Source organism: Gastrolobium bilobum, unplaced genomic scaffold (assembly GCF_033153095.1).
Source record: "Gastrolobium bilobum isolate Gb01-03AN ecotype WA unplaced genomic scaffold, APGP_CSIRO_Gbil_v1 utg186793, whole genome shotgun sequence".
NCBI classification, from domain to species: Eukaryota; Viridiplantae; Streptophyta; class Magnoliopsida; order Fabales; family Fabaceae; genus Gastrolobium; species Gastrolobium bilobum.
Genome location: NW_026897427.1, coordinates 1 through 11,301, shown reverse-complemented (window position 1 = coordinate 11,301; position 11,301 = coordinate 1). Strand labels below are relative to the sequence as shown.

Here is an 11,301-nt window from a genome sequence, read left to right as displayed (position 1 = left end):
ACAATGGCTGTATATATGAGAGCTATAAGATTGTTGATAAATACTTGCAAATCAGCGGTCTGCTTGAAGCTTAAATTCAATGGTTGCATACTACAATGTATCCAGTCAAAATCAATGCCATTCTTTGTCCGAACAACTTGCACAACAAGTCCTTGTTAAGAGCAAGCAAAGTTCTTCTGATTGTAGACTCCATCAAGATCCCAACGTTTACAACTGCGCAAGTACAATGCAACATGTAATTTAATTGGGGATTGAGACATTGTTGTAAGGTGGGATCTACTATCGGTATATCCCTTTCTTCATTTTCGCTACAATTTTCCTGTCGGTAACCATATAAGGTGAAAAAGCTGGGATCTTCTCTCACAAAACACGGCTTACTGAGATGGGGCCTTAATTTATACAGCTCATTGATTGAGAAGCTCAATAGATACGTGTCTCATGTGACACTGTTGAATAATGTATTTCAACTTATTGTTATTTGGCTTGAACTAAATGTTGTCCCTCTTCCTGGTAAGTGAAAACCCATTGTATTTTGTTTCTTCACACAAGAACGACAAAATGATCTCAAAGGACAAGTAAAAGAATGCAATAAATTTGAATTCTGCTGATTTAATGTAAGATTGACTTGTGTGGCTTGTGTACTCGATCAATGACAGATATCTATAGATAATGCAAGCCTTTCTCAACTGAATTGGATGGTGATTGTGCTATTTGATGGGGTCTAGTGAGAGACAAGGATCATTAAAGTTCATATGGCATGTTTTGGATAGTTTATCATCTCAAGTATTACTTGAGATATAGGAAAATCTACTTGAGAGTTTTTACATCACAGTGTCTAGAGACGAGGAGAAGCTCTTTTAATGACATCATCCTAACTAGTGTTACTAGTACTTGGAATACATGATAACCATAATTGTGCAGTGGTTTTACAACTACTATTGTAGATTAGTTACAGATTTCTTATGACTTATATTAAAGCTGTAAAGAACCAATTCAACCCAAAAGTTTAAGCTGTTAGGTAAGGTTACATTAATGGTTTTATATATCTCAACACGTTCCCTCACATGAGAGCCACTGGGCTTGAAGTGTGGACAATACACAGGCTCACCTACTTGTGCGAAGAAAGAAATTCCACTAGAAAGAGAGTGAGGGGCGGTGAGGATCGAACCCGGTACACCGAGGCTCTGATACTATGTACAAAATTAATTCAATCCAAAAGCTTAAGCTGTTAGGTAAGGTTACGTTAATGATTTTATATATCTCAACAAAAGCAAAGCAAGAGGTACTTCCATTCTAAAAGTAAACTGTAAGACAAGCATGAGAAGGTTAAGTAATGCTTACTGATCAAGTAGTCAAAATCGAGATTTTAATTAAGAGCAAGAAGGGATGGCAAGATTTTAATCGAGATTTTACAATCCATGTCAAGATTGTAAATTGTGAAATCGACACGGATTGTTAAAATCTTACTTTTCTATTTTTAACAAAAAAAGAATATTTATCCATCAACAGAATTGAATTGTTTTTGTGAAAAAAATCGTAAAACTGGTGATCTTACTCTATTTAAATTGCGATTTTGACTACGTTGCTGCTGATCAGTATTCAACTGAAACAACCAATGTTTGTGAGTTTCAGTTTTGGGAGAGGGCACGGAGAAGTCTAGTAGTTAAACAACCGGTGCAAAGGCAATCTCTGAGGACATTGTTGGCTTGCCATATTAATTAGGCTAAATAATCAAGAGTTATTTAGTTCAAGAATTTTGGTTAGCTAACTGGAACGAGCAAAACTGATGTTTTTACAGAGAAAGTTATAGTTCTTCTTCAATAACGACCCCTACTGTGCTAGTATTTGGAGAAATAAACGGCTTAAACTAATGACTATAATTTGTAAGCATAGCAGTGCATCATAAGCAGCAAATTAATTCAATTGTTAACATGCACCATTTAGTTGGATTTGTGGTCACATGGATGCCTCGTAATGTGAGAAAAAAACAAAATAAAAGGGAGTACTGACTTGACCAAACTTGAATTTCATATATTTATATTTAGTTATTCAACTTATAATCAGTTAAAGGTATACTTAGTTGCGGAACTAAAAAATTTATTTATTTTTGCATATTTAATAGTGGGGGACGAAAATTTGTTTTTAAAGAAAATTTTAAATGTATTAAAATTAAAATAATATAAATAAGTAGCCCTTTTGAAATTTTTGAATATTCAACAAATATTATAAGCCCAATTTAATCCCTTACAAAAAAGTCGACTAGTGATATCTTTCAAATTTAAAATAGACTCATGTTAATCATTTTAAGAGATTAACGTGGATCTTCTTTGAATTTCAGAAGTACTACGATTTTAATCAACTTGGTCTATTTTGAAATTCAGATGGAAATCACAAGTTGACTTTTTTTTTCTATAAAAGATTAAATTAGATCAGTAATTTTTGTTTACGAATAAAAAGTACTTTATTTATTATATTTTTTTTTTCAAAGACTTATCTCTGCACCTGCACAGAGGCACAATTGCATGTACGCGCTTGTGGGTACACTTCTCCTTCGATAGATCAGCATTTTACGAACCCAACCGACAAGTGAAATTCTTACGTATGTTAATATATAATGGATTTTGGAAGTAATATTTTGCTGCTATAAGAAATTGGTGAGAATTTTAAAGGATGAAAACATTGAGTACAGGTTTAGTCAATATCTCCAAAAGAAATCTAACTCTAAATTCCATTAATGCACTTCTTCGTACAAAAGTTGCGGGAGCGCAGAAAAAGTATAGTGATTTTTTTTCCTATACAAGTTGAGAAGATTCCTATTGTACAAAGTGTCTCTTCTAATCTATGTTAGTTTAAAACAGTGTGAGATTTATAGGCCATTCAAGCGAGATTTGATGTGAAGGAATTCATCTTCGCTGCATGGAATTGTGAGGCCACCCATGGGATGATCATATCCAAACTCCTCCTCAGCTTGGTTCAGCAAATCCTGAAATGAAGGTTGGTTCAGGTATGATATTGGGATCACAAACCGCGTCTGTTTCTCTCCAACATACACTGCAAGATAGCCCTTTGGAACTTCTACGGATTTTGAAGCTGCTTGGCTAGCAGAGAATGATGCACGTCGAATAGTAGGTAAACGGAAACCCATCTTTCGTGTTTGTTTAGTTTGAAGGAAGAAGAACAATGCAAATTAAAGCTCTCAAATTTAAGAAGAATGTGTTTTATGTTTTGATGCTTCAGGATGCCAATGACTTGTGTTGGCAAGAGTAAGTATATTTATAGTTTTCAAGATCCCCTGAAAACCCATTTACAAGAGAAATGAAAAATGATTGTTGAAGGGGTTAAACGATGTAGGGCATACAGATGCATGAGATATCACGTGGTGTTGTCTTAGAGGCCTCTATCATGTATTAAGAGTGTATACCCCCACCTTCTCAAACAATGGCCAATATGGAGCATCCACTTGCAACCAAATGAGACGTGCTCAAGTGAAAAACCTAATGTTTCTTCATACATTAATTGGTACTCCATAATTTCGCAAACATGCTTTAGACATGTTTACATGATTTTGATAACGTAGCTTAATGCAAATGTACAGCTGGTAAGTGACATCTGCCTCACGAATTATAAGGCAATGGATAGTTACATATCATTTCTGAGGTTTGTGATCATGTCTGTTTTATCTCAAGTGGGGTAACGTGTTGGTCTTATCTTCGCTTCAGAAGGTGAGACTTGTATTATCTTGTATAATGTGGTGATCCTTGAGAAAGTCACAAGACAACACCATGTGACCTCTTATTTGCCCTTGTCTCCCAGTAGGTCCTAGCACTTCTCATCCACCACTCATCAAAGAAGCCAACGGTATCCATTTGTCTATATATATTCATGGCTGCAAGCATATTCAGGACCAACACAAATCATTCACATCCTGAAGCATTCGAAATTCAAAAACTTGTACAAGTCTTCTTTTTTGAGATCTTTATCTTCTCAAGTCTCAACACATATATATAAAAATGGGTTTTCGTTTACCAGGTATCAGAAGAGCATCATTTGTTGCAAATAAAGCATCTTCAAAATCTGTAGAAGTGCCAAAGGGCTATCTTGCAGTGTATGTTGGAGAGAAAATGAAGCGGTTTGTGATCCCAATTTCATACTTGAGCCAACCTTCATTCCAAGACTTGCTGAGTCAAGCTGAGGAAGAGTTTGGATATGATCATCCCATGGGTGGCCTTACAATTCCTTGCAGCGAAGATGTGTTCCAACATATCACTTCTCGCTTGGATAGATGCTAACAATGTGCACATAAGACTGACGTAGACATATCTTAACACAATTTTTGTAACACAGTTTCTTACCTTGAAAATATATATATATATATATATTTTTTTATCCTGCTTTGGAAACTGTAAAAATGTTCATCTCAATGAGAAGTTTATGAAGATTCCCGTATTTGTCTCATGTTCCTTTCAAATATCAATGTGAAAATCAAAGGCATAAGCTGAATGTTCAGTTTATTATGTAGATGAAAAAAAATGAAAAATCCTTATCTTGGTCGTGATAAGGAAAAAAGAGATAAAAATTAAGAGAAAGGTGAAATTAAGTAACTATATTATGATTTAATGATTATAAATAAATTATATGGGAGAAAAATTATGATAGAATTTAGAACGAAATTATTGGATATAGAATTTAGATGAAAATTATGTTAATTTAAATCATAATAATTCTTAAGGTATCAAATTGAATTAAAATCATTGACAAGACATTTAGGACAAGGTTCAATAACAAAATAGCTAATTTTATTTTTTTGTTTTCAAAACAATAATTACATTTAGGACAAAGTTACTCCACCCCAAACTCGCTAGTCGGATAGTGATTTTTTAAAACAATAATTACATTTCATAAGTGAAGAGTTGACATTGGTTTTATCTAATTCTTTGAGATTTTAGGACTAGCCACATAGTTTATCATGGCCTACTATCTTACTTTTGAAATCTTTGTGAACCATCACTTCTTGGTACACGATGGCCCTTGAAACATGGCGTGTTCGACCCAGGATCGAATTTCATCCATATGTAAAACACTGGTCCTAGTGAAGCTAGGAAATTGAAATAGGTAATTTCATTTTTTTTTTTTTATATAGCCACAGCCACTCCCACTTGTTGTCATGATATGATGGGCTTCATTGGGTTCCTGGTTCCAGCTCCAACGGAGAGCCCCATTTGCATATGATAACTTATTCTTCACATGAGCATGTATAATACCCCAAACTTAAGGATTTAATTGATCAATTTTAATTAAATAATTAAGCATGTTTTAGTGAGTAAAATTAAGTATAAGGCTTAATTAAATGAATCTGAGTCACTTTGGAGTTAAAAAGTATACTCAGTGAAAATTAAGGGGTATAAATGGGTACTGGCGAAAGTGCCCAAAATATAAAAATAAAATTATAAATATTCCTAGAATAATATTCTAGACTTTTGGGTAAAGTTTGGTCATTAATGGAGTTGAATAGATAGACGAACTAATACCCGCATTATTTCACTTAACCAATGTTAAGTGATAAAGAACACAAAAGAACCCAAACCCCCCAAGCAACCCGTCGAGCATCAGAGAAGAGGAAAGGAAGAAGGAGAAAGAAGAAGAAGGGAAATGAGGGAGGAAGAGAGAGTGAGAGCAAATCTTAACCGATTGGAGTGATTCAAAAGCCTAAACCACTCTAAATCTTCCCCTCTTTCATAATCTAAGCTTAGTTTGGAGTGGGGAGCATTGTGGTGAGAGATATTGCCTCTCAAAAATTCGGCCCTTTGTGAGATTTTGGGGTTTTGGGGGTTTCAACCTCCATGGAAGCTTGAGGAACACTCATTCCTCTATTGTGTGATCATTGGTGGTAAGTTTCCACTCTCTTTCACATGATTCTTGGAGATTTGCATGAGTTTAGGGTTAATGAATAGTGTTTTAGGGTTTTTATGAAATGTTGAGTAGATTGGCTATGTTCAAGGAAGAATGAGGCTTAGAGTATGTTGTGAAAAATGCTAGGAATGACATTTAATCGGTAGAAATGAGTTTATAGTGTTATTTTAGTATGCTTTGATGTTTGGAGAAATCTAGGCTTGGAACTATGGATTTCCTTGCATTGTTAGCATTGTTTGATTGTATTCCTTGTGTTGATAGGATTGAGGCAAGAGGACCAAGTGGAGTGACCAACCCTTGGGGTTGTGTGCAATTGAGGAAAGCTCAAAGAGCAAGGTAAACCTTTGGACCTTGTGGTTGATCCCATTGAGTGTTCCACCATACTCCGTTGAGGAGAAATGGTTTATGAGATGTGATATGTAATTATGATAGTGATTGTATGCTCATGCATTGATTCATGCATTGATACATGTTATGATTGATTGATGATTATTGGTTGATGTTTGATTGTTTAAGAGTAATTGAGGAATGATTATAGAAGTAGCAATAATGAATGAGGTAATGGTTGAGGATTGTGATTGAGGTTATGCGTGATAGTATTATGATGAGGATGATTGGTAGGAACTTCCCTTGGAAACAGCCCTATGTGGATCTCCATGTGGTTAGAGCCTAAGAGGAACAGCCCTATGTGGATCCCTCTTGGAGGTTCCTAGATTGAGGAAAGGACTTCCCTTGGAAACAGCCCTATGTGGATCTCCATGTGGTTAGAGCCTAAGAGGAACAGCCCTATGTGGATCCCTCTTGGAGGTTCCTAGATTGAGGAAAGGACTTCCCTTGGAAACAGCCCTATGTGGATCTCCATGTGGTTAGAGCCTAAGAGGAACAGCCCTATGTGGATCCCTCTTGGAGGTTCCTAGATTGAGGAAAGGACTTCCCTTGGAAACAGCCCTAGGTGGATCTCCATGTGGTAAGAGCCTAAGAGAAACAGCCCTTTGAGGATCTCTCTTGGAATAGATTGAGGAAAAGACTTCCCTTGGAAACAGCCCTATGTGGATCTCCATGTGGTAAGAGCCTAAGAGAAACAGCCCATAGTGGATCTCTCTTGGAAGTCCATGTGATGCTTGTGGATAAGAATGTGTTAAGCTATTATGATTATGTGTACACCAAAGTGAACCTTAGGGTGGAGTGATCTCCAAGGACCTCTGGTTTACTGTGATATATTCGTATATCTCACCCCGTGTTGTGGGGCATCATTTCAGGTACTGATAGAGGTGAGGTTGATCGAGGCAAGAAGCGTGAGTAGACTGTACCTGATAGCTGGACATGTTGAGTTGCATGCCATTTAGCATTGCTATATGTATATTTTGATGCCACATGATGTATTTTGGAGGACTTAGTGCATGATCATTGTAGTAGTAATGGGTATCTGATACATGGTTACTTGCTTTGATCATGTTCATTTTGTAGCTAAGTCCTTTGGCATGTATATGAGATTTGTAATTAAGACATGATGTAATATTGTAAGTAATGAAGATATTTGTGTATGATGCTTACTGTAAGTTAAATGCATGAATGTATTTTTATGTATTGGATATGTTGAGCTGGAAAGTCAATTAGGTACCTTGTGCTAAGTTGGGAAACGTTGAGAAAACAAAGATTATGCTGCCCAATTTCCGTTAAATCAATGATGAGAGGATGAGAGTTGAGCAATGATATAGGGATATCACAAGCTTGTTAAATAGGTTGTAAAATGTGTAGGATTGATTCCCCAAGAAAGATGCATGAAAAATATGAGTATAGGAAATTGCCCAGAAGAGGGGGCTTAAGCCTGCAAATGGAGGCTTAAGCCTGCTCAGGGGGCTTAAGCGCCCATGAGGGGGCTTAAGCGCCCTGATGCACCTGTGAAGACCAAAAGCTTTCTGCCGCATGGGGCTTTAGCGCCCAAAATGGGGGCTTAAGCGCCCAGGTAGCGCGCTTAAGCGCCCTGGAGCGAGCTTAAGCGCCCTTGGTGGCTAAAAAATGTAAATTCCCTCTGTCTGTGGGCGCTTAAGCGCCCTGGAGCGAGCTTAAGCGCCCTACCCGCGTAGTTTTTCAGCATACACCTGAGTTAGTAAAATTGTCATAACTTGAGCTACAGAGCTCCAAATGAGGAGCGGTTTGAAACCACGCGTAGCTAACAAAGAGATCTACAATATATTAGAAGTTGGGAAATAAATAAGAAGTAAATTAATGTTTTAAAAATGGAATAAGAACATGATATTAAGCTTGATTTATCTGATTCCGCAAAGTAATATGGTTATGATCACGCAATTGGGCATTATAAATTCGGCATGTTTTAAAATGAAAAATTTAACCGGATTTTAATTGAACCCATGTGATTGTAACTGCGCTTAATATCATAATGCGATGTTAACAAACCGGTTCTAGAACGGGGTGTTACATTTTATGGTATCAGAGCAGTTTCGTCGGGAATAACTGCTAGCTATTGTTGAGTATGCTTAGTGTTTGATGCTTTATAGTTGTTTTAGTACTCTTGATGATTATTGCATTTGTGATCACTAAGTGTGGGCGTGATCAACTCACTTCTTTGTGTAACATGTGTAGTGACATGACGAGGCACCGAAACAACCCCGGACCATCAAACACCAATGCTCAGCCAGAACCTGTTTTGGCTGCTCTTGTGAGGCCCAGAAGTGGCCGTGGGGCAACGGGCGTACCGCCTGATCCCGTGGCTGAAGCTCTTGCAGCCGTTCAGAGAGAGTTGGCTGCTAGCAGGCAAGCCAATGAAAATTTGTTAAAGACAAATGAAGACTCGCGGACTGCTATGGCCGCGATGATGACCGAGTTGAGGACGTTGAGGGGTCCTAGGCCCGTGAACCGGCAACCCACTCCTCCTCCTCACACTGCTACGCCTTCTCCACCTCCTTCACAGGAAGAGGGTGTAGCGGGTAACAATGAAGGTGAGGCTAGCCACCATTCTGATAGTCATAGCCATCACATTGAGGTCCGTCAACCACGTGTTGAGCGTGTTGACGAGCATGAAGCTGAAGAAAGAAGATTGATGGCTTTCCGAAAACACAAACCTCCTTCTTTTAAGGGAGGTTATGAGCCAATGGCGGCTGCGAAATGGCTCCAAGCTGTGGAGAAGATATTCAGGGTGATGAGATGCCCTGATGCAATGAAGTTGGCCTACTGTGTTTATATGCTGGAAGAGGAAGCGGAAGATTGGTGGACCAATACCGTGCAGCCATTAGAAGCTGAAGGCCGGGAAATCACCTGGCGGTTGTTCGAGACGTTGTTCTTGGATAACTACTTCCCTAGGGAGGCTAGGGAACAGAAACAGAATGAGTATAACGATCTCAAGCAAGGGTCGATGACAATTGACCAATATTTCGCCAAGTTCAATGAATTGGTGAAATATGCTAACTATGGGAGAGCCTTACCCATTCCGGCCGAGATGACCTCTAAATTTCAATGGGGTCTAAATGAGAAGATGTCTCGAAAGATGTCAAATTGTGACATCCGAGAGTTTAGTAGATTCGTGAACCAATGCCGGAAGGTGGAAGAAGTTTATGGTGTGCCGAAAAGTAAGAAGTCTTCCGAGGCACAAGCATCTGGTGCTAGTGGAGCAATTGGCTCTACTTCAGAAAAGGGTAAGAAGATGGATGACAGGAATATTAAAGAAAGATTACAAGCTAAACAATCTGAGGAAAAGTTTAAGAGAAGCGGGAGTCAACAGAGTTGGGACAATGAAAGACCTCTTGTGCCCCAGTGTGACAACTGTGGGAGGCATCACAAGGGCGTTTGTTTGATGGGTCAAAACGTATGTTTCAAGTGTGCTAGACCTGGTCACTATGCGAGGGATTGTCCCCAAATCGTGGGACGAGTTGCTCATGTGCAAGTGGTCTCTGGTCTTCCAGCAGCGGCACATGTTAGCACTTCGACCCAACCCCAGCTAGAGAGGTTCCCATACTTGACGGGAGGTATGACGCATGTAGATTAATATGACATGCATAGTTTATTGAGGTTGGAGCCACACATGCTTAGACTGTGGACTCAATTATGATTGTGTGACTCGTTATGTCTAGTAATTAAAGACTAGACTATGTATTGATTGCTAAAAGATGGTAAATTGTATGCAATGACCTTTCCATGGATGTAGTGGTATTACCTCCATGAGGATAGTATCCTATGAGATAGAGAATTCTCATGAAAGGTCTATATTGAGGGGAACTTCCCTTGGAGTTAGCCTTCGGGACCTCCTTGTGGTCAGATACCTAAGAGAAACAGCCCATAGCGGATCTCTCTTGGAAGTTCCATCAGATGAGATTTTATGTATGAGGTTATTAGTAGGACCGCAGAAGGTCAGGGTTAAATATCAAGTGAATAGGTATGACCCTTGAGGAAAATGAAAGATAAAAGTGCTGGAACATATTAGTATCACCTAATTATAAAACATAGATTGAATCATGAATGAAACATTTCATCTTATGATAAGATGATGAGGAAAAGAGGAACTGAATAATAGGGTAACTTCGGGAACACAAGAAGAGTTCTCGGATAAATCCATAGATGATTGAATGAGTGGTTTTATCGATTTTGAGGACAAAATCGTTAAAAAGGTGGGGTGAATATAATACCCCAAACTTAAGGATTTAATTGATTAATTTTAATTAAATAATTAAGCATGTTTTAGTGAGTAAAATTAAGTATAAGGCTTAATTAAATGAATCTGAGTCACTTTGGAGTTAAAAAGTATACTCAGTGAAAATTAAGGGGTATAAATGGGTACTGGCGAAAGTGCCCAAAATATAAAAATAAAATTATAAATATTCCTAGAATAATATTCTAGACTTTTGGGTAAAGTTTGGTCATTAATGGAGTTGAATAGATAGACGAACTAATACCCGCATTATTTCACTTAACCAATGTTAAGTGATAAAGAACACAAAAGAACCCAAACCCCCCCAAGCAACCCGTCGAGCATCAGAGAAGAGGAAAGGAAGAAGGAGAAAGAAGAAGAAGGGAAATGAGGGAGGAAGAGAGAGTGAGAGCAAATCTTAACCGATTGGAGTGATTCAAAAGCCTAAACCACTCTAAATCTTCCCCTCTTTCATAATCTAAGCTTAGTTTGGAGTGGGGAGCATTGTGGTGAGAGATATTGCCTCTCAAAAATTCGGCCCTTTGTGAGATTTTGGGGTTTTGGGGGTTTCTACCTCCATGGAAGCTTGAGGAACACTCATTCCTCTATTGTGTGATCATTGGTGGTAAGTTTCCACTCTCTTTCACATGATTCTTGGAGATTTGCATGAGTTTAGGGTTAATGAATAGTGTTTTAGGGTTTTTATGAAATGTTGAGTAGATTGGCTATGTTCAAGGAAGAATGAGGCT

The 11,301-nt window shown here is 38.1% G+C and overlaps 1 protein-coding gene and 1 long non-coding RNA gene across 2 annotated transcripts; one reads left to right on the top strand and one right to left on the bottom strand.

Moving 5' to 3' along the window:
• Positions 1–2,731: 2,731 nt before the first annotated feature.
• On the bottom strand, positions 2,732–3,223 carry LOC133306851 (auxin-induced protein X10A-like). Its single transcript, XM_061507234.1, has one exon. The coding sequence runs from the start codon at positions 3,143–3,145 to the stop codon at positions 2,867–2,869; it is 279 nt and encodes a 92-aa protein (XP_061363218.1). The 5' UTR covers positions 3,146–3,223; the 3' UTR covers positions 2,732–2,866.
• A 2,573-nt stretch (positions 3,224–5,796) lies between these two features.
• Positions 5,797–7,342, top strand: LOC133306852 (uncharacterized). The gene is made up of 3 exons (XR_009750968.1): positions 5,797–5,887; positions 6,172–6,246; positions 7,170–7,342. It is a non-coding gene; the product is annotated as an uncharacterized LOC133306852 (long non-coding RNA).
• The last annotated feature ends 3,959 nt before the right edge of the window (positions 7,343–11,301 follow it).

Coding starts and splice junctions, on each gene's coding strand:
- LOC133306851 (XM_061507234.1), bottom strand. CDS start 3,145: ATGGGTTTCCGTTTACCTACTATTCGACGTGCATCATTCTCTGCTAGC.